At 45.3% G+C, this 24,667-nt stretch overlaps 1 protein-coding gene across 1 annotated transcript in view; it reads right to left on the bottom strand.

The window, feature by feature from the left end:
* fbn2b (fibrillin 2b) overlaps nucleotides 1-24,667 on the bottom strand; it is a 245,998-nt gene that overhangs the window by 124,937 nt on the left and 96,394 nt on the right. Inside the window, exon 9 of the mRNA XM_068016449.1 lies at nucleotides 854-1,006. Within this exon, the coding sequence (XP_067872550.1) occupies nucleotides 854-1,006 (153 nt within the window). The remainder of the gene's footprint in view (nucleotides 1-853; nucleotides 1,007-24,667) is intronic.

The raw sequence follows: 24,667 nt of genomic DNA, 5'->3' as shown, positions 1-24,667 counted from the left end.
TGGGCAGCCTTTTTTAAATAGGACGATATGATAATCGATATCCCCACTTCTCATTTCCCCTCCTTATTGCAACAGAAACACTGGATGGTACGGACACCAGGACAGAACAGGCATCTCAGATCTTATTTAATGAGACCACGAGGAGCAGACATCTGCTGGGTATCCCCAAGCAGTTTGTCAGTGAAGAGACTTTGAAGCCCGGCACTGACCACACTTAAGGCAACCTAGTTTTCCACAGGGCTGTCAAACAGATGTTAGGCCCAATATTTGCAAATACAAAGGACCAATCACCCTTTTCAGGCGTGGGCTCCAAACGCCTTTTCTTTGTCCACACCAATATGGAGGGCAATGCACTTCCAGTTTGTAGTGAGCATGTGCTTTCTGCCCACCATATTGGAGGCTAGATGCCCAGTTGGCACTCAAAAAACAGGCATAACTCCATCGAGTTTCTGGGCTCTGATTCTGCAGAAGCAGCCATTTACCCCAACACCTCTCCCCACCCCCCTTGCCTCGGTGGCAAGCTCCCAAGCTCAGGCAGGGATATTGTTGGTTATTGATTGGTTTCTTTCATTGAAAAGAATGATTTTGATTGGCTGTTTTTATGCCAATCTCCATGTTTTGCTCAACAATAGTTATTTGTTGTTTTTTTTGAAAGTGCAGTTTGAGCAAACCAGGATGTTGCCTAACCCAAAGACCTGTGGACCTATTGTATTCTCCATATATAAGCGAGATCCAAAAAATTGAATTAAGTATATTTAATAACCATTAGAGTACAAAGTGCATAGCATTTTGCCCAGTTTATGCCAATCACCTCTTGCGCACTTGGCTGGCTGTTTGTAGAAGGTTCACTTACCAGACCCCCTGACGGGACACATCTCTGGAATGTGGCCTGCCGACCAGCAGCGCCCTGAGTCACAACAGCACTGCATCTTAGTGTAATGACCATGGAGGTCTCCTGCACATCGACCGCTCAGCAGGCTGGAAAAGCAGGTCCCAGATCGCTGGTCTGGAAAACAAAAAGGAGGTTCACAGGAATCTGTCCTTAGGTAGGGTTAAACCATTCAGAAGCTTCCTTTCTCTGATAGATTATCATAAAGCAATGTATCTGGTCGAAGAGCAGTATGTTTTTTTTTAAAAATCATTAGACTGTGGCACTTCTCTCACACAGTTCCATCAGCTCCCCAAGATTTTAAAAGGAATTCTTGTACGTGAACATCTTTGATGAAAGGAATCTCCTGGTTTATTTTCCAACTTAATAAATAATTCTTCCCTCCTTAGCTTCCTGTCCACAGAGTACAGTTCCAGTCTCTGCTCCTTGGACCTGTTTATACCACAAAAGAGAGTCCCAGATCCTACCTTCCGGTAGTCTATTTCCAAATCTCCTCAGGATCCCATTAGGTTCATCATCTTATAACTATTAGTTGCTAGGGATCCCTAGGCTACTTCATGCAAGTGACCTTGCTTTCATGTGTGATGCTGGACTGAGCGATAGCAGGTTTTTCAACCATGGAGGTTACTACAGTCAAGCCCTTAATCTGTCCCCACCCAACAGCCATACTTGCTCACTTCCAGCAGAGGGTCATTGGATTGTGATCAAGAGCAGGAACCTGGTTGGATTTCTCCTCCCTGATCCAAGGGCCAGCTAGGCCAATTGTAACATCAGTACTGTATCCCACCCAGCCACCTCATACAAAAATTGGCCCTGGGATCTTCATGGTTGTAAGTCTCAGCTATTGACTGAGTAAACACAAAGCCCTGGGGACATGGCTTCCTAATGTTAGTTTTACATTTAGTTTTACAGAAGCAAACTACTGCAGATACTGGAAATCTGCAAAAGAAGTTAGAACGCTGGAAACACTCAGCAGGTCACTGATGACCTGAAACATTAACTCTGTTTCTCTTTTCCATAGATACTGCCCGTCCTGCTGCCTGTCCTGCTGCGTATTTCCTGCATTTTTTCTGTTTTTATTTTATATTTAGTGGTCATTGTTGAAATGTATCTCCTATTTCCCTAGTTTAATTTGCAGCAATGTTCTAGGTTTCATCTCAATATCCCATTGAATATTTTATATCCCTTGATAAGGTGCCCCAGACCCATCTTCTCTCCACACCATACAGTTTGAGCTTCTCAAATCTTTCCTCCCAGCCCATCTCTATATACTGAAATCAAGTCTTTAATTTATTTGAACAAGTACCTTTCACTAATATATCTCTGTGTGTAAAGCACAGCTGTTCCTTTCTGTGCCTGCTTAACCCCATTGCCTATCTGCAAATCATTGCACAATTCAATCTGTGGAAATATCCCCGTCATTCAGTGTGCAGAGGTGCTGAGTTCGATTGCGCCTGACAAACGACCCATTGTAAACTGTCTTGGATTAATTTATACCAGATGGGAAAACAGGAAAACACATCAATATTTCTGCTCCACTATTTCACAGCTATGATTACCTCTGCAATGTTCCCATAATTTGTTCAGCTCTTCTGGTTATCCAGACAACTTCCAGAAATATTTCAAACAATTCATTTCATTTTCTTGTGGCCTTTTGGGCCTCAACTATCCTTTAATTCATAAATTATTAAGTATGGAACTGTGCCACTTTGAACACTCTCCAGCTTGCAAACAAATGAGTTTGCACAGTGAGAATTGGCAGTCCATTGCTGCAGCGTCACCTCCTGAGAAAAGGAAGACACTAGTGCAAAAGCAGGCTCCGTTTTCTCAGTTTTCATCCAAATTAGTTGTGCTGATTATTAAACCTTGAGGTGCAATTGTAAACACATACTTGTTATGCAAATGAAACACTATGTACATATTTGCACATATATGTGTCGAGATGTGCATATCTGTATACATGTGGCTGTACGTGTATCTGTACACAACTATGACTTGATGCACATGTCTGTATGCATGTGATTGTACATACATGTCTTCAAGTTTATGCGACTACATGTGCATGCCTATGACCATATGTGTCAGATACACAACTGTACACATATGCGACTAAGCACAGACCTGTAAGCATATGTGACTGTGTGGACAATGTCTTCCAAAAATTCAACTGTATGCATATTTCTCTATACAGTCATGAAAACGTGCTATGCTGAATGATTTTTCATTCATCGGCTGGAATCCTATATTCAAATTTTAAAACTGGCAGCTCAAATGGCCACCACAAGTTGCATTGAAATACCTCAAATTCCAAGGCATCGAAGTGGAGATGCATATCTAAATAGCTCACATCCAGAACAATGGCTTGAACAATTGAGTAAATTATCTGGTATCGCCCTCGTTAGCAAGACATTCAAAGCCACCTTGGAGCACTCATACTAGTAGAGCCGTACCTCCAGGGGGTAAAAATTGAAACAATAAGACCTGAGAGAGATTTGGGATTCTTAGACTTTGATTCTCATTAAAGTGGAAAAAAGAATACATGTCTCCCCAGTCTGTGTGAAAACTTAGAGTTTCTGTTACACACAGCAGACAAGCTTTGAGAGCTAATCAGTGCAGGACCCCAGTGGGGCTGTCTTTCTCTCTCTCTCTCTCTCTCTCTCTCTCCAGGTAACACTGCAAGCTTCAAACCCTGTCCAAGTCTATCATTGCTACAGACAGAGACCCCGGGGAGAAAAACATTTACATCACTGTCTTCAAGAAAACCCTGAACCAGGTAGACCAGCTGCAAGTGTACTTTTACCAGCCAGGAACTTCAGGATCATGACTTCAGCCGGAAGACAACTGAATTACCAGACCCCACAGACTGTATGTTATTTTTATTTGTTCTGGACTCTAATCCAACCAACCTATTCTTCATCACTTTGCAACCTATTTGTGTGTGTGTGTGTGTGTGTGTGATTCTTGTGTGTGTGTGTGTGTGTGTGTGTGTGTGTGTGTGTGATTCTTGTGTGTGTGTGTGTGTGTGTGTGTGTGTGTGTGTGTGTGTGTGTGTGATTCTTGTGTGTGTGTGTGTGTGTGTGTGTGAAAGTTGGAGCATAGTTTATTATTTTTACTAAGATCGGGTTTTGATTTTAAGTACAATAAACTAACCTCTTCCTTGTTTAAACTCAAGAAGACCTGTCCGATTGGTTCTTTTATAATCATAGCACATACTATGAAGAGAGGTTGAGTAGATTAGGATTATTTTCATTAGAAAGACAGAGGTTGAGGGGGGACCTGATTGAGGTGTACAAAATCATGAGAGGTATAGACAGGGTGGATAGCAAGAAGCTTTTTCCCAGAGTGGGGGATTCAATGACTAGGGGTCACGAGTTCAAAGTGAGAGGGGAAAAGTTTAGGGGGGATATGCGTGGAAAGTTCTTTACGCAGAGGGTGGTGGGTGCCTGGAACACGTTGCAATCGGAGGTGGTAGACGCGGGCACGATAGCGTCTTTTAAGATGTATCTAGACAGATACATGAATGGGCAGGAAGCAAAGAGATACAGACCCTTAGAAAATAGGCGACAGGTTTAGATAGAGGATCTGGATCGGCGCAGGCTTGGAGGGCCGAAGGGCCTGTTCCTGTGCTGTAATTTTCTTTGTTCTTTGTTCTTTGTTCTTTGTTCTTTATACAGGGTTAAACACTCACTGAATTGGTAAGCACATCCACTGTTTAAAAAGGAATAAACCCTGTTGCAATCAAACAAGGAGAGGGTCAAGAAGGGAGCCTTTCAACCCCTCCTCACCTGATCCTAACATAAATCTGGGGGCCCGTCTGGAATCAAACCCCAAAGACAACAAGAGATGGGAAGTGGGAAACCAAATTGATCCCTAGCAAAAAATTTAAATCTTCAATACAGGTTTTCTTGTGGTTTTCGCTGCCAGAGTACTAAAATGTCCACGTTCGAGGCCAGAACCTTCCTAGACCAGAGTGAAGTAACTTGGGACAGGTTAAAAGCCCTTTCTATTGAAGAGTTGAGGAATGTAGTTGGGCAGTTAGGGATTACTATCTGTCCAAAAGCTAGAAAACCGGAAATCCTAAAACATGTGACCAACCATTTTGCACATGAACCTGAAGACTCAGAAACAGGTTTAGAGACGGAAGCAGATAGGGTAACATTAACTAAGATACAGCTAGAACAGAGGAGACTAGAATTAGAATTCCAAAAAAAAGAAAGAGCTATCCAGAGAGAAAAAGGAGAGAGACTCTCCAGAAAGGGAAAGAGAAAGGGCTTTCCAAAGGGAATTGAAGCAGCTCAAATTAACTAGAGGAAGACTCAATGCGCCCAGTAAAGACACTGCTCATGAGGGAACTACTCCAAGCTCAGGACCACATGCTGAGCTCTTAAAGTTCTCTCAGTTGATCCCAAAGCTCAATGATGGGGATGTGGAAGCAATTTTCATCTCTTCTGAAAAGCTTGCAAGACAGGTGAAGTGGCCAGCAGAGAGCTGGACCCTGTTATTGTAAAGAAAACTAACAGGAAAAGCCCATGATGTTCATTCACTGCTGCCTGATAAGAGTTCATCAGACTATGAGATGACTAAAAATGCTATCCTGAGTGCATACAAGCTTGTAGTGGAGGCGTACCGCCAAAAATTCCAAACCCTCCGAAAGCAGCCTGAACAAATTTACCTTGAGTTTGAAAGAGTTCAGCAGCTTGCTTTTAACCAGTGGATACGAGCACTCAAGATACAGCCCATATATGAAAACCTCAGAGAGGTGATCCTTCCCAAGGCATTCAAAAACTCACTTCTGCTTTCTATTAAAACCCACGTAGAGGAACAAAAGGTTCCAAGAGCCGGGCAGGCAGTAACCCTGACTGATGAATTTATGCTTGTCCACAAGCCCTTACCCCAAGGGAAAACCTTCCATTGTCACCCCCAAAACCCTGAAAAGGATAAAAGGTGGGAGGGTGATAGGAGCCTGAACAGCCATGGGCAAGAATGGAAAGCTGGACATACGGGGGCTCTCCTCAGGCACAAAGGATGGTGCTGAGAGCAGGAGTGACACTCGAAAACCTGTGTATTTCCACTGTAACAAGGCAAGTCACTTTCAAGCTGACTGCTGGAAGTTATGGGGAAAACCTGTAGGATTAATCAGGGCATGCCAGGACAGTGCAGGAAAAGGGGCCCTGATGGAAAGCACAGCAGACCAGGCTGTGGCTTTAACTGCGGCAGTGAGACCCAGTAAATCTACTGCTTGAGTGCAGGAACTTAACAAAATCCCTGAGAGTTACTAGGATTTTGTGCCCTGAGGAAAAGTGACCCCATACCCTTTAAGTGAGGCAAGCAAGCCCATAACAGGACCACCCAATCCCTTCTGCTGGGAAAAGGCATGACCCTTCCCCCAGAGAGTGCCCTGAATGCTAGAGTGTTAGCGAATGGTATCAATGGGCAGTTTATCCCCATACCTTTAAAATGGGTGCACCTGGAGTGCGACCCTGTTTCAGGATCGGTAACCATGGGGATTGTCCCCAATTTACCTGTGGACTGGGTCAACCTGCTCCTGGTAATGATCTGGTGGGAGCGAAGGTGGTAGTTTCCCTAGTAGTTTTAGAGAGACTGAAAGAGGTCAGGGAGACAGAGTATTTGCAGGAGAAGGTCCCTGACTGTGTGGTGACCCAGTTCATGGCCAAACAAGCTCCAGGAGGAGGCTGAACTGGCACTGCAAACAGATGACCCTACTGTCTGGTTATCTGAAACCTTCTATGGGAAGTTGGAGGACCCAAAGGATGTGTTAAACATGTCTTCCTTGGTCGAGGCTCAGCAAGCCGACCCATTATTAAAAAAGTTAGCACAGGCTGCCCAAACAGAAGCTGAAGCAGAGGGAGCCCCAGAGTACTACTATTTAAAGAATGAGGTGCTGATGAGGAATTGGAGACCTCCACACAGACCTGCGGATGAAGAGTGTGGTTCACCAGATAGTGGTGTTGTTGAAGTACCATAAGGAAATACTAAGAATAGCCCACGAGCTTCCAATGACTGGACATGTCGGTATACCAAAAACCCAAGCCCGCATAAGACAGCATTTTGACTGGCCAAAACTCCACAAAGATGTGGTGGAGTTCTGTAAAACTTGCCACACATGCCAAGTTGTGGGGAAGCCCCAATCTGCAATAAAACCTGCACCCCTAACTCCCATACTGGCTTTTGAGGAACCCTTCAGTAGAATGCTAGTGGATTGTGTGGGACCCCTGCCGAAAACAAAAGGGGTCTCTAGTATCTTCTCACCATTATGGATGTGGCTACCCGATTCCCAGAGGCCATTCTTCTAAGAACTATCTCTGCCAAAGGTAGTGGTGGAGGGGCTAACCCAATTCTTTATCCAATAATGGGCTGTCTGCTGAGATCCAGTCGGATCAGGGCATGAATTTCATGTCTGGGATCTTTCAAAAAATCATGAGTACCCTGGGAATAACCGAGCAAAAATCCTCAGCCTACCACCAACAGTCACAAGCGGCTTTGGAATGGTACCACCAGACCCTAAAGACAATGTTCAGGGCATACTGCCCCATGACTGGGACAAAGGGCTGGGATTTCTCCTGTTCGCCACCAGGGACTCACCCAATGAGTCCACTAGCTTTATCCCCTTTAAGTTAGTTTATGGACACGAAGTGAGAGGTCCTCTTAAACTAATCAAGGAGAGGTTTTTTGGGACACAGGGATGAGCCTTCCATGTTAAACTACATCTCCATGTTCCGGGAGTGGCTCACAAGAGCCTGTGCAGTGGCTCAGGAGCACCTAAAAACCTCCCATGAAAAGGCTATGAAAAGGCAGGCAGATAAACATGCCAAGGCCAGAAAATTTCGGCCTGGATACAATGTGTTAGTATTACTTCCATACAGGGCGAACCCCTGAAAGCCCAGTTCAGTGGCCCCTATAGAGTAGTAAAGGGAATTGGCAGGGTGAACAATTTAATTGATACCTCAGACCACAGGGAAAAAACAAAGGCTGTGCCACATCAACACTTTAAAACAGTAACAGAGCCGGGAAGGGGACAATCAAGCCCAGGTCTGTCAGGCAGTTAGGACAGAGGAGGACAAAAAGGACCGTGAAGACGAGTTAGAGGAGGGCCTGGAGGGTTCCCAAATCGAACCCCCTACTGTCTGGTTGGCCAACACTGAAATGTTAGGAAAATTAGACACTGTACCTTCCTACTTAAGTGCAGAAGAGAAGCACTATTAAGGCTGCTTACAGCATTTAAAGAAATCTGCAGGGACACACCAGGATGCACCACCCTAACCCTACACGATGTGGATGTAGGAGAGACCCCTCCCACAAAACAGAACCCCTTTTGCCTAGGTCCCAGGAAACTGACCCTGTTTCAGGAGGAAATACAGTATATGCTGGAAAACAAGCTGATTGAGCCCAGCCAGAACAGCTGGAGTTCCCCAGTTGTGCTGGTGCCCAAGCCTGATGACTCAACAAGGCTCTGCATTGATTACAGGAAGGTTAATGTAGTGACCAGAGCAATTTCCTACCCAATTCCCTGTCTGGAAGATAGTATCGATAGAGTAGGGAATGCCACCTACATAACCAAGATAGACTTGCTAAATGGATACTAGCAGGTTCCCTTAACACCCCGAGCCAAAGAGATCGCAGCTTTTTTCACCCCAGACGGCCTATTCCAGTGCCGAGTGATGCACTTTGGACTAAGGAATGCCCCAGCCACCTTCCAAAGGCTGATAAACCAGGTAGTGGCTGCCTACTCAACTGTGTAGTGAGCCTGGATGATTTGTTATTGTACAGTGAGACATGGGGAGATCACCGGGACCAATTAGAAGCCCTTTCCGAAGATTACAGTCAGCTGGCTTAGCGGTAAACCTTGCAAAAAGCAAATTTGCTAAAGCTCAAGTAACCTACCTAGGACATGTTGTAGATCAGGGGTGAGTGCTGCCCAGAGCAGCAGAAGTACAGGCGCTGATAGATTTTCCCATCCCCACGAGCAAACATGAAATAATGCGATTTTTGGGGACGTTCAGGTTTTACCGCAAGTTTGCCCCAAACATCAGCACTATAGCCACCCCGCTGACAGACTTACTGCAGAAAAGAGCAAAGGTGGTGTGGTCAGAGAGGTACCAAACAGCTTTGGAGAGGCTAAAAGCCATTTTAACTAATGAATGGGTGCTCGCAGCTCCGAATTATAATAAACCCTTTACAGTGGCAACTGATGCTAGTGACCTAGGGGATGATGCCATTCTGCTCCAAGATGAGTCAGGCATTGAGAGACCAGTTGGGCACTTCACCAAAAAATCAAACCAACACCAAAAGAGGTATTCCACTATGTATACTGACCATAACCCCTTAACCTTTGTAGAGAAATTCAAAAATAAAAATGCAAGGCTATTTCTGTGGAGCCTGCTTTTGCAACCCTACCACTTAAAAATTATCCACATTGCAGAAAAAAAGCAATGTGATAGCTGATGCGTGTCCAGATTCTAACTCAACACAGAATCATCCTAGATGAAATTTAAACCAGAGCCTAGCTATGACAGTGTGAGTTTGAGATGTGAGTGTTTGAGAATGAATGTGTGTGTACAATTTCTTTTTCTTTACCTACGACCTTATAATGAAATGCTCCTGTTGTCACATTTCATTCCGCCTGGTGGGTGGTGTCACGAAAACGTGCCATGCTGAATGATTTTTCATTCATTGGTTGGAAACTACATTAAATTTTTAAAAAGAAAAGTTGGAATCCTACATTCAACGTTTAAAACTGGCACCTAAGATGGCCACCACAATTTGCATTGAAATACCTCACCTTCCAAGGCATCGAAGTGGAGATGCATGTTAAATAGTTTGCATCCAGAACAATGGCTTGAACAGTTGAATAGATTATCAGGTATTGTCCTCGTTAGCAAGACATTCAAAGCCATCCTGCAGCATTCACACTATTGGAGATGTGCCTCCAGGGGTAAACATTGAAACAATGAGACCTGAGAAAGATTTGGGATTCTTATATTTTGGATCTCCTTAAAGTGGGAAAAAAGAATACACTGAGAGAATCATGTGGCAGTCTCCCCAGTCTGTGTGAAAACTTAACAGTTTCTGTTACAGACAGCAGACAAGCTTTGAGAACTAATCAGTGCAGGGCCCCAGATGGGCTATGTCTTTCTCTCTCTCTCTCTCGCTCTCTCTCCAGGTAACACTGCAAGCTTTGAATCCTGTCCAAATCTATCATTGCTGCAGAAAGAGATTCTGGGGAGAAAACTATTTACATCATTGTTTTCAAGAAAATCCTGAACCAGGTGGACCAGCTGCAAGTATATTTCTACCAACCAGGAATGTCAGGATCATGACTTCAGTGCAAGACAACTGAATTACCAGACCCCATAAACTGTATATTATTTTTATTTGTTCTGGACTCTAATCCAACCAAACTATTCTTCATCACTTTGTAACCTATTCGTGTGTGCCTGATACCTGTGTGTGAGTGTGTGAAAGTTGAAGCGTAGTTTATTATTTTTACTTAGATCAGGTTTTGATTTTAAGTACAATAGACAACCTCTTTCTTGTTTAAACTCAAGAAAACCTGTCCGATTCGTTCTTTTAAGATCATAGCACATGCAGGATTATACACTCACTGAACTGATAAGCACATACACTGTTTAAAAAGGAATAAACCCTGTTGTGGTCAAACAAGGAGAGGCACAAGAAGGGAGTCTTTCAACCCCTCCTCACCTGATCGTAACAATACATAACTGTACACATGCAGCTGTATGTACATGCCTATACACAAGTGACTGTACGTGTATGGAACAGAATGCATATACAACTTAGAAAGTGAGCAACAATGAACCAACAGAAAAAGCTATAATACACTAAATATAGTTAGATGTATAATTGTAGGAAAATTTACTGTTTAGTACCACAGTTCAGAAGGGATTACATAGGCTTGAATGTATGCACGTAGGACTGCGCATATATACTTAAATGTATATGTAGCACAGCTAAAATAATGAATGAAACAGCACTGGAGAGTGAGGCTTGAGCAGAAACAAAATAGAATGAATGAAATCGGCTTATAAATAACATCCTGAGTTAATAAGAATAACAGAACAGAATAATTAGACTAAGGTGACTTTTAAATGTTCTAATATAGTTGACCACAGTTAATCTGATTATAAATAAATTTGATTTTTGCATAGAATAGAGCAAAATTCTACTGTTGCAGATTCACAAATCATCTAAGGGTGTTTGACAGTTAATCCCATAGTGCACTGTTCCCCTATTGATCATTTTGAGTGTAAGTTTTTGTTTTTGTTTTCCTTGCTTCTTTTGTTTGATTATGGCTTTAATCATTGCAACTGGGTAAATTATGAACTATTAAAGGAAAAATGGAACTGGGAGGAGAAACAGCATCAAAGATTTGACATGATGTTAATAAAGGGAATGTGTTAATGGTTCTTTCCTTCTGATTTTCTCTTCCTGCTACTTCTTTCTATTTGCTAGATTTGAATCCCATTTTCTTACGAAGCTTTTTGTGGGGCTCCTCCTAATTTCTACTTCAATCATCCTTTAATGCTCACCGGTTATTTCTCTTGGGTTCTTAAATTAGCTTTTAGGTTTTAAGTCATTTACCTGACAGTCGACATATTGAATTTACTGATATTGTTTGTGCATCTGTATCTCAAAGTAAACATGCACAAACTGTACTCCTTCCTATTGAAAAGCGTGGGAATGAAAAGTTTCCAACTTGAAAAATATCTGTAGAAATACTCAAGGATTTCTATACCGCCCAACATTAAAATGATACTAAATAAATAATCCTGCACATTCTCTGGATGGCATGGAAGTGCATGAGGGTGGAGCTTCCATCCACTGCTGTGTCCTGCTGTTCACTCCTCTCCAAATCACATATTTCAGATGTGAGTCTGCAGAATGGAATCTTCCCGCTCTGAAAGGGGGCACTGGAGGCCCAAAATAGGCTGAAGGTGATGAGGGAAAACATTGCTTTCTTAAGCCTTCTCTTTAAAGAGCCAGATCTGAAAACCAGAGGAATAATTATCAAGAGCTCACTGACTATGTACAACATGGGGGTGAAATCCTGTTTTCACACTTGGTTGAGAAATAAATGCATCTCTATTGAACACACTGACATATGGACAACAGAGAGTTTACTGAACTTAGTATAGTTTAGTTTAGAGATACAGCACTGAAACAGGCCCCTCGGCCCACCGAGTCTGTGCCGACCATCAACCACCCATTTATACTAATCCTACACTAATCCCATATTCCTACCACATCCCCACCTGTCCCTACATTTCCCTACCACCTACTATACTAGTGGCAATTTATCTACCAACCTGCAAGTCTTTTGGCTTGTGGGAGGAAACCGGAGCACCCGGAGAAAACCCACGCAGACACAGGGAGAACTTGCAAACTCCACACAGGCAGTACCCAGAATTGAACCCGGGTCGCTGGAGCTGTGAGGCTGCAGTGCTAACCATTTGCGCCACTGTGCCGCCCTATGTATTCAGGAAAAACATGTTTTGGAAGCCCAAGGACACACAGAACATGGAGCTTTGTTGCTGGCAGTAAAGAATGAATGGTACTTATATAGCACCTTTCACAAACGGCTTCACAGCCAATGAAGTACTTTTCAAGTGTAGTTACTGCTATAATGTAGGGAAATACAGTAAGAGTCCACAAACAGCAATAAGATAAAAGACCAGATAATTTGCTTTAGTGATGTTGGTTAAGAGATAAATATCAGTCAGGAAGCCAGGATATTTTCCCTGATCTTTATGAATAGTGACATGGCATCTTTTCTGTCCACCAGAGAGAGCAGGCAGGGCCTCAGTTTAATGCCTCATTGAAAAGGTGGCAACTCACGACAGTGCAATACTTCCTCAATACTGCACTGGAATGTCATTTTAGATTTTGTGTTGAAGTCCCTGGAGAAAGGCTTGAACCCATAACCGTCTGATTCAGAGGTGAGAGTGATATCAATTGAGCTGGGGCAGACACTTTAATATTGCAGAGGAAGTCTGTTATACCTGAGAAGGCCTGGGTTACCCAACCTGTTGAGAACAGAATGGTTATCATCTGGCATTAGCTGTGGCCTTTTTACAGATGTAAATTCACAAACTGTTCCCACTCAGGAAAGGAGCGAAAACAAAAGGGCACAGATTTTAAGTGATGGGCAAAAGAAGCAAGAGACTGCAGTGGAGGAAGGTCCAATCAGGCATTCAAAAGGGAATTAGACTGATATGTGAAAAAGAAGAACGTGCAGGGTTATGGGGAGAAGACGGGTGAATGGCATTAGGTGAATTGCTCATTCAGAAAGCTGGTGCAGACAAGATGGGCCAAATGCCCTCCTTCTCCGCTGTAACGATTCTGTGATTCTGCGATTCTGTGAAAGTGCACAACAGCAGAAATGGCGAGTCAGTGACAATCAGTCTAGCTTACGTGAATTTATCAAACATGTTTGGTAAATTGAGTTTTAGAAAACATTCAAGAAGTGGTCAGAGAACCAAGTTGTCTGGGACAGTGCAGCCATAGCTGTACTCACAAAAGGAGGAAAAAGGCTGGGCCCAAGGTGCATCTGTCTCGAAAATCAAATTTCCCTGGATTTGAAAAATCACTGCTTATGATAACGATATTTGTAATGGTCGACAGGCAGCAAACACAAAGAGCAGTGTTTGTTTTTTGCATTAAAGAACATTGGGTAACGTTATCACATAGCTGACAGCTCAATACCAGCCCATCCACCTTGAGGACAGTGATAGCTCAGTATCACTCCAAATACACTGAGAAAAGTAATAGCTCAGTATCACTCCATCTACATTGAGGAAAGTGATAGCTCAGTATCACCCCAACTACATTGAGGACAGTAATAGCTCAGTATCACTCCATCTACATTGAGGACAGTAATAGCTCAGTATCACCCCATCTACACTGAGGACAGTGATAGCTCAGTATCAGCCCATCTACACTGAGAACAGTGATAGCTCAGTATCACCCCAACTACATTGAGGACAGTGATAGCTCAGTATCAGCCCATCTACACTGAGGACAGTGATAGCTCAGTATCACCCCAACTACATTGAGGACAGTGATAGCTCAGTATCACCCCAACTACATTGAGGACAGTAATAGCTCAGTATCACTCCATCTACATTGAGGACAGTAATAGCTCAGTATCACCCCATCTACACTGAGGACAGTGATAGCACAGTATCAGCCCATCTACACTGAGAACAGTGATAGCTCAGTATCACCCCATCTACACTGAGAACAGTGATAGCTCAGTATCACTCCATCTACACTGAGAACAGTGATAGCTCAGTATCAGCCCATCTACACTGAGAACAGTGATAACTCAGTATCAGCCCATCTACATTGAGGACAGTGATAGCTCAGTATCAGCCCATCTACACTGAGAACAGTGATAGCTCAGTATCAGCCCATCTACATTGAGGACAGTGATAGCTCAGTATCACTCCATCTACATTGAGGACAGTAATAGCTCAGTATCACTCCATCTACACTGAGAACAGTGATAGCTCAGTATCACTCCATCTACACTGAGAACAGTGATAGCTCAGTATCAGCCCATCTACACTGAGAACAGTGATAACTCAGTATCAGCCCATCTACACTGAGGACAGTGATAGCTCATTATCACCCCATCTACATTGAGGACTGTGATAGCTCAGTATCACTCCCTTCTACACTGAGAACAGTGATAGCTCAGTATCAGCCCATCTACATTGAGGACAGTGATAGCTCAGTATCAGCCCATCTACATTGAGGACTGTGATAGCTCAGTATCACTCCCTTCTACACTGAGAACAGTGATAGCTCAGTATCAGCCCATCTACATTGAGGACAGTGATAGCTCAGTATCACTCCCTTCTACACTGAGAACAGAGATAGCTCAGTATCACTCCATCTACATTGAGGACAGTGATAACTCAGTATCACCCCATCTACATTGAGGACAGTGATAGCTCAGTATCACCCCATCTACACTGAGAACAGTGATAGCTCAGTATCACCCCATCTACATTAAGGACAGTAATAGCTCAGCATCACCCCTCTATATTGAGTAAAGTGATAACTCAGTATCACCCCATCTACATTGAGGACAGTGATAGCTCAGTATCACTCCATCTACACTGAGAACTGTGATAGCTCAGTATCAGCCCATCTACATTGAGAACAATGAAAGCTCAGTATCAGCCCATCGACACTGAGAACAATGAAAGCTCAGTATCAGCCCATCGACACTGAGGACAGTGATAGCTCAGTATCAGCCCATCGACACTGAGAACTGTGATAGCTCAGTATCACCCCATCTACATTGAGGACAGTGATAGCTCAGCATCACCCCTCTATATTGAGTACAGTGATAACTCAGTATCAGCCCATCTACACTGAGAACAGTGAAAGCTCAGTATCACCCCATCTACACTGAGAACAGTGATAGCTCAGTATCAGCCCATCTACACTGAGAACAGTGAAAGCTCAGTATCACTCCATCTACATTGAGAACAGTGATAGCTCAGTATCACCCCATCTACACTGAGAACAGTGATAGCTCAGTATCACTCCATCTACATTGAGAACAGTGATAGCTCAGTATCACCCCATCTACACTGAGAACAGTGAAAGCTCAGCATCACCCCTCTATATTGAGTACAGTGATAACTCAGTATCAGCCCATCTACATTGAGGACAGTGATAGCTCAGCATCACCCCTCTATATTGAGTACAGTGAGAGCTCAGTATCACTCCCTTCTACACTGAGAACAGAGATAGCTCAGTATCATCCCATGTACACTGAGAACAGTGATAGCTTAGTATCAGCCCCATCTACATTGAGAACAGTGATGGCTCGGTATCACCCCAGCTACATTAAGGACAGTAATAGCTCAGCATCACCCCTCTATATTGAGTAAAGTGATAACTCAGTATCAGCCCATCAACAAGGAGAACAGTGATAGCTCAGTATCACCCCATCTACATTGAGGACAGTGATAGCTCGGTATCACCCCATCTACATTGAGAACAATGAAAGCTCAGTAATACACATCTACATTGAGGACAGTGATAGCTCAGTATCACTCCATCTACATTGAGGACAGTGATAACTCAGTATCAGCCCATCTACATTGAGGACAGTGATAGCTCAGTATCACTCCATCTATATTGAGGACAGTGATAGCTCAGTATCACCCCATCTACATTGAGGACAGTGATAACTCAGTATCAGCCCATCTACATTGAGGACAGTGATAGCTCAGTATCACTCCATCTACATTGAGGACAGTGATAACTCAGTATCAGCCCATCTACATTGAGGACAGTGATAGCTCAGTATCACTCCATCTATATTGAGGACAGTGATAGCTCAGTATCACCCCATCTACATTGAGGACAGTGATAGCTCAGTATCACTCCATCTACATTGAGGACAGTGATAGCTCAGCATCACCCCTCTAAATTGAGTACAGTGATAACTCAGTATCAGCCCATCTACATTGAGTACAGTGATAGCTCAGTATCACCCCATCTACATTGAGTACAGTTATAGCTCAGCATCACCCCTCTATATTGAGTACAGTGATAACTCAGTATCAGCCCATCTACATTGAGTACAGTGATAGCTCAGTATCACCCCATCTACATTGAGTACAGTTATAGCTCAGCATCACCCCTCTAAATTGAGTACAGTGATAACTCAGTATCAGCCCATCTACATTGAGTACAGTGATAGCTCAGTATCACCCCATCTACATTGAGTACAGTTATAGCTCAGCATCACCCCTCTATATTGAGTACAGTGATAGCTCAGTATCACCCCATCTGCACTGAGAACAGTGATAGCTCAGTATCACCCCATCTACACTGAGGACAGTGATAGCTCAGTATCAGCCCATCTACATTGAGAATAGTAATAGCTCAGCATCACCCCTCTGTATTGAGTACAGTGATAACTCGGTATCAGCCCATCTACATTGAGGACTGTAATAGCGAAGTATCACTCCATCTACATTGAGGACAGTGATAGCTCAGTATCACTCCATCTACATTGAGGACAGTGATAGCTCAGTATCACTCCATCTACATTGAGGACAGTGATAGCTCAGCATCACCCCTCTAAATTGAGTACAGTGATAACTCAGTATCAGCCCATCTACATTGAGTACAGTGATAGCTCAGTATCACCCCATCTACATTGAGTACAGTTATAGCTCAGCATCACCCCTCTATATTGAGTACAGTGATAGCTCAGTATCACCCCATCTGCACTGAGAACAGTGATAGCTCAGTATCACCCCATCTACACTGAGGACAGTGATAGCTCAGTATCAGCCCATCTACATTGAGAATAGTAATAGCTCAGCATCACCCCTCTGTATTGAGTACAGTTCTTTTTCTTTTGGGCCTCCTTATCTCGAGAGACAATGGATACGCGCCTGGAGGTGGTCAGTGGTTTGTGAAGCAGCGCCTGGAGTGGCTATAAAGGCCAATTCTGGAGTGACAGGCTCTTCCACAGGTGCTGCAGAGAAATTTGTTTGTTGGGGCTGTTGCACAGTTGGCTCTCCCCTTGCGCCTCTGTCTTTTTTCCTGCCAACTACTAAGTCTCTTCGACTCGCCACAATTTAGCCCTGTCTTTATGGCTGCCCGCCAGCTCTGGCGAATGCTGGCAACTGACTCCCACGACTTGTGATCAATGTCACACGATTTCATGTCGCGTTTGCAGACGTCTTTATAACGGAGACATGGACGGCCGGTGGGTCTGATACCAGTGGCGAGCTCACTGTACAATGTGTCTTTGGGGATCCTGCCATCTTCCATGCGGCTCACATGGCCAAGCCATCTCAAGCGCCGCTGACTCAGTAGTGTGTATAAGCTGGGGATGTTGGCCGCTTCAAGGACTTCTGTGTTGGAGATATAGTCCTGCCACCTGATGCCAAGTATTCTCCGAAGGCAGCGAAGATGGAATGAATTGAGACGTCGCTCCTGGCTGGCATACGTTGTCCAGGCCTCGCTGCCGTAGAGCAAGGTACTGAGGACACAGGCCTGATACACTCGGACTTTTGTGTTCCGTGTCAGTGCGCCATTTTCCCACACTCTCTTGGCCAGTCTGAACATAGCAGTGGAAGCCTTACCCATGCGCTTGTTGATTTCTGCATCTAGAGACAGGTTACTGGTGATAGTTGAGCCTAGGTAGGTGAACTCTTGAACCACTTCCAGAGCGTGGTCGCCAATATTGATGGATGGAGCATTTCTGACATCCTGCCCCATGATGTTCGTTTTCTTGAGGCTGATGGTTAGGCCAAATTCATTGCAGGCAGACGCAAACCTGTCGATGAGACTCTGCAGGCATTCTTCAGTGTGAGATGTTAAAGCAGCATCGTCAGCAAAGAGGAGTTCTCTGATGAGGACTTTCCGTACTTTGGACTTCGCTCTTAGACGGGCAAGGTTGAACAACCTGCCCCCTGATCTTGTGTGGAGGAAAATTCCTTCTTCAGAGGATTTGAACGCATGTGAAAGCAGCAGGGAGAAGAAAATCCCAAAAAGTGTGGGTGCGAGAACACAGCCCTGTTTCACACCACTCAGGATAGGAAAGGGCTCTGATGAGGAGCCACCATGTTGAATTGTGCCTTTCATATTGTCATGGAATGAGGTGATGATACTTAGTAGCTTTGGTGGACATCCGATCTTTTCTAGTAGTCTGAAGAGACCACGTCTGCTGACGAGGTCAAAGGCTTTGGTGAGATCAATGAAAGCAATGTAGAGGGGCATCTGTTGTTCACGGCATTTCTCCTGTATCTGACGAAGGGAGAACAGCATGTCAATAGTCGATCTCTCTGCACGAAAGCCACACTGTGCCTCAGGGTAGACGCGCTCGGCCAGCTTCTGGAGCCTGTTCAGAGCGACTCGAGCAAAGACTTTCCCCACTATGCTGAGCAGGGAGATTCCACGGTAGTTGTTGCAGTCACCGCGGTCACCTTTGTTTTTATAGAGGGTGATGATGTTGGCATCGCGCATGTCCTGGGGTACTGCTCCCTCGTCCCAGCACAGGCATAGCAGTTCATGTAGTGCTGAGAGTATAGCAGGCTTGGCACTCTTGATTATTTCAGGGGTAATGCTGTCCTTCCCAGGGGCTTTTCCGCTGGCTAGGGAATCAATGGCATCACTGAGTTCCGATTTGGTTGGCTGTATGTCCAGCTCATCCATGACTGGTAGAGGCTGGGCTGCATTGAGGGCAGTCTCAGTGACACCATTCTCCCTGGAGTACAGTTCTAGGTAGTGCTCAACCCAGCGGTCCATCTGTTTGCGTTGGTCAGTGATTATGTCCCCCGATTTAGATTTGAGGGGGGTGATCTTCTTGATGGTTGGCCCAAGAGCTCTCTTCATGCCATCATACATTCCTCTGATGTTTCCGGTGTCTGAGGCCAGCTGAATATGACTGCATAGGTGTTGCCAGTAGTCGTTTGCGCAACGCCTAGCTGTTCTTTGTGCAGTACTTCTGGCTGCTTTAAGTGCTGCGGATGTTAAATCGCTGGGGGCTTTCTTGTAGTTCAAAAGTGCAATGCGCTTAGCGGCTATGACAGGTTCCAGCTCTTCATTATGAGATTGAAACCAGTCTGCATTTCTCTTCGCACTTTTGCCGTAGGTGGTCAAAGCTGACTCATAGATGGCGTCTCTGATGTGGGCCCACTTGGTCTCAGCATCCCCTGTGGGAGTGTTTTGAAGGGCTGTTACAAGTGAATTTAGAAATTTTTGTAACAGCTGTGGGTGAGAAATTCTGCTCGTGTTGATGCGCGGGTGGCCCTTCTGCTTGGAATGATGCAACTTCTTTGGTCTGAGTCTAACCTTGCTGCACACCAGGGAGTGGTCGGTGTCGCAGTCCGCACTGTGGAAGCTGCGTGTGATTTGAACACTGTTTAAGGCGGCTCGCCTTGTGACAATGAGGTCTAGCTGGTGCCAACGACGTGATCTTGGGTGCCTCCATGAAACCTGGTGACAGGGTTTAGTGTGAAAGAACGAGTTGGTGATGCAGAGGTTATGATAGGTACACAACTCAAGCAGTCTCTGCCCGTTCTCATTCATCCTTCCAACGCCATAGCGCCCAAGGCAGGAGGGCCATGAGTCATGGTCGGCCCCAACCCTGGCATTAAAGTCCCCCAGCAGGAATAGGTGTTCGGTGTTGGGGATGCTGCTAATGATGTTATGGAGTTGTTCATAGAACTGGTCTTTAGCTTCAGGTGCGGAACAGAGTGTTGGAGCATAGATGCTGAGTAGGTGTACTGGACCAGAGGTGGTGAGCAGTCGGATGGACAGTATGCGTTCCGAGCCATTTGAGGGAGGCTCTATCATGCTGAGCAAGGAGTTTCTGATGGCGAAGCCCACTCCATGCTGTCTTGGTTCTTCAGGATCCCTGCCCTGCCAGAAGAAGGTGTAGTCTTGCTCTGCTAGAGAGCCACTCGCGGGGAGGCGAGTCTCCTGAAGTGCTGCAATGTCCACATTGAGTCTACTGAGCTCGTTGTTAATGATGGCGGTCTTCCGAGAATCGTTGATTTGTGTAAGGTCTTCCGACAGGCCAGGACACATAGTTCTGACGTTCCAGCTTGCAAAGCGAAGGGCTGGTACCTTCTTTCCTTTTTTCATGTTGTTTGGTGCGGTGTGTCAGTCCACCTTTCGGGCAATGACCCTGAGCTCCAAGCACCCATTGAAGCAGGCAGACTGTGGCGGGACAGAACCTTATTGACCGGGGGCTGCCCGGTTTGAGGCGGGCGGTAGCTGTCCAGTGAGGTGCAATGACCTCTCCCACCGACAAAGGCAACCCGTGGCGCCCAGTTTCTACGCCAATTTATCTGGACTTATAACCCGTAACTGCTGCCTTCCGTGTTGTTTCAGTCGCTGTGAGGCAACTATGGAGTGACCTCTCCATGGCGCATGCCTGGGCAAATTTATGGAGGTTGAGAGTTGCCCAGTCGTCAAAACCCCCCTCTCGGCCTTTCTGGTGGGGTCCAAAGGAGTGCAGGACACGACATTTGGCACCAGTATGGCTGCAGGAACTGCCGGAAACATGCCAAAGGTGACACATGACCGCCTACGGGGTTCCGCTCCGGATTTTCTGTTAGGGTTTACTCCCTTAGCCTTGGTCTCTCCCGAGACGCCCACAAGGCAGTGGGGTTGTTGGGGCCCCTACACAGGTGTAGGATGGTGCCGGTGGGAGGAGGGGATGCAAGGGGGAGGGGTAGAGGGAGGGGGTGGGGGGGGGTGCAGGGGAAGGGGGTGCGGGGTGAAGATGGTGCGAGGGGGGGGTGGGCTGGGACGGGGTTGTGAGGGGGTGAGCTGAGAGGGTGGAGCAGGGAAGGGGACGGGGGTTGGGGGGGGGGGGGGGTGGAAGGGGGGTAAAGGGGGGGGGGAGGGGGGGTGGAATCTGGTGCAGGTAATAAGCCATTTCCTCAGTGCCCACCATCGACGTCCGGAAAGCTCATCCACGTCCTTCGGGAGGTGAAGCATCATTTGGCAGACTTAGAGGTGATTACATTTGCTAAGGGTTTTTTTTTGCAGTGGTTTAAATAAAGGCATGCAGCATTGCCGACAGTGCGCTGCAGATGCTCTCCGAGCCATCTCCCGCGGGCGCTTTGAAGTTGCGGCCGGGGGGGCCGTTCGTGGATGTTTTGGGTGTTCGGGGCACCTTTTCACAGGACTTCTCTCGGGTCCCGCAGCTCCTTCTTCACCTCAATGGACTTACCGCATGCCGTGGCTGCAGACACTCTGGACTGTGAAGACAGCAGGATCGGAGATTTAAGTATCGGCAGCTGTTCTCGTCAGTTTCATCCGGATCAATTTCATTGAGAAAACAAAGAGCAGGTGTGGCTGGGGGAGGGCAGTGGGCCCAGGTAACATACACTAAACTAACTGTTAACTTTTAGATAGGGCTAAAATGAACTGACTTAAAGAGCCAGGGGAATTTAAACAGTTTAAGAGGGCAGATTGGGGGAGAAAACGTTAGGGATGGGAGCAGATGGCCATGGATAGAGTTGAACAGCAAGGGAGGTTTCTAGGGAGCTTCCAGCCCAGGAGCCATCTTGAGTACAGTGATAACTCGGTATCAGCCCATCTACATTGAGGACTGTAATAGCGAAGTATCACTCCATCTACATTGAGGACAGTGATAGCTCAGTATCACTCCATCTACATTGAGGACAGTAATAGCTCAGTAAGACTCCATCTACATTGAGGACAGTGATAGCTCAGTATCACTCCATCTACATCGAGGACAGTGATCGCCCAGTTTCACTCCATCTACATTGAGGACTGTGATAGCTCAGTATCAGCCCACCTACCTTGAGGACAGTGATAGCTCAGTATCACTCCCTTCTACACTGAGAACAGTGATAGCTCATTATCACCCCATCTACATTGAGGACAGTGAAAGCTCAGTATCAGCCCATCTACATTGAGGACAGTGACAACTCAGTATCACCCATCTATATTGAGGACAGTGATAGCTCAGTATCAGCCCATCTACATTGAGGACAGTGACAACTCAGTATCACCCATCTACATTGAGGACAGTGATAACTCAGTATCACTCCCTTCTACATTGAGGACAGTGATAGCTCAGTATCACTCCCTTCTACACTGAGAACAGTGATAGATCAGTATCAGTCCATCTACATTGAGGACAGTGATAGCTCAGTATCACTCCATCTAGATTGAGGACAGTGATAGCTCAGTATCACTCCCTTCTACACTGAGAACAGTGATAGATCAGTATCAGTCCATCTACATTGAGGACAGTGATAGCTCAGTATCACTCCATCTACATTGAGGACAGTGATAGCTCGGTATCAGCCCATCTACACTGAGGACAGTAACAGCACAGCATCACCCCTCTCTATTGAGTACAGTGATAGCTCAGTATCACTCCCTTCTCCACTGAGAACAGAGATAGCTCAGTATCACTCCATCTATATTGAGGACAGTGATAACTCAGTATCAGCCCTTCTACATTGAGGACAGCGATAGCTCGGTATCACCCCATCTACATTGAGGACAGTAATAGCTCAGCATCACCCCTCTATATTGAGTACAATGATAGCTCAGTATCACCCCATCTACACTGAGAACAGTGAAAGCTCAGTATCACCCCATCTACATTGAGAACAATGAAAGCTCAGTATCACCCCATCTACATTGAGAACAATGAAAGCTCAGTATCACCCCATCTACACTGAGAACAGTGAAAGCTCAGTATCACCCCATCTACATTGAGAACAATGAAAGCTCAGTATCACCCCATCTACATTGAGAACAATGAAAGCTCAGTATCACCCCATCTACACTGAGAACAATGAAAGCTCAGTATCACCCCATCTACATTGAGGACAGTGATAGCTCAGTATCACTCCCTTCTACACTGAGAACAGTGATAGCTCATTATCACCCCATCTACATTGAGGACAGTGACAACTCAGTATCAGCCCATCTACATTGAGGACAGTGACAACTCAGTATCACCCCATCTACATTGAGGACAGTGACAACTCAGTATCAGCCCATCTACATTGAGGACAGTAATAGCTCAGCATCACCCCCCTATATTGAGTACAGTGAAAACTCAGTATCAGCCCATCTACACTGTGAACAGTGACAGCTCAGCATCACTCCATCTACATTGAGGACAGTGATAACTCAGTAGCAGCCCTTCTACATTGAGTACAGTGATAGCTCAGTATCACCCCATCTACATTGAGGACAGTTACAGCTCAGCATCACCCCTCGATATTGAGTACAGTGATAGCTCAGTATCACCCCATCTACATTGAGGACAGTGATAGCTCAGTATCACCCCATCTGCACTAACAGTGATAGCTCAGTATCACCCCATCTACACTGAGAACAGTGATAGCTCAGTATCAGCCCATCAACACTGAGAACAGTGATAGCTCAGTATCACTCCATCTACATTGAGGACAGTGATAGCTCAGTATCACCCCTCTATATTGAGTAAAGTGATAACTCAGTATCAGCCCATCTACACTGAGAACAGTGATAGCTCAGTATCACCCCATCTACATTGAGGACAGTGATAGCTCAGTATCACCCCTCTATATTGAGTACAGTGATAACTCGGTATCAGCCCATCTACATTGAGGACTGTAATAGCGAAGTATCACTCCATCTACATTGAGGACAGTGATAGCTCAGTATCACTCCATCTACATCGAGGACAGTGATCGCCCAGTTTCACTCCATCTACACTGAGAACAGTGATAGCTCAGTATCACTCCCTTCTACACTGAGAACAGTGATAGCTCATTATCAGCCCATCTACATTGAGGACAGTGACAACTCAGTATCACCCCATCTACATTGAGAACAGTGATAGCTCAGTATCACTCCATCGACATTGAGAACAGTGATAGCTCAGTATCACTCCATCTACATTGAGGACAGTGATAGCTCGGTATCAGCCCATCTACACTGAGGACAGTAACAGCTCAGCATCACCCCTCTATATTGAGTACAGTTATAGCTCAGTATCAGCCCTTCTACATTGAGGACAGTGATAGCTCGGTATCAGCCCACCTACCTTGAGGACAGTGATAGCTCAGTATCACTCCCTTCTACACTGAGAACAGTGATAGCTCATTATCACCCCATCTACATTGAGGACAGTGATAGCTCAGTATCAGCCCATCTACATTGAGGACAGTGACAACTCAGTATCACCCCTCTATATTGAGGACAGTGATAGCT

This window comes from Heterodontus francisci, chromosome 36 (assembly GCF_036365525.1).
Source record: "Heterodontus francisci isolate sHetFra1 chromosome 36, sHetFra1.hap1, whole genome shotgun sequence".
In the NCBI taxonomy this organism is placed as follows: Eukaryota; Metazoa; Chordata; class Chondrichthyes; order Heterodontiformes; family Heterodontidae; genus Heterodontus; species Heterodontus francisci.
The sequence above is the reverse complement of the archived record's forward strand: the minus strand, read 5'-3'. Positions and strand labels throughout refer to the sequence as shown.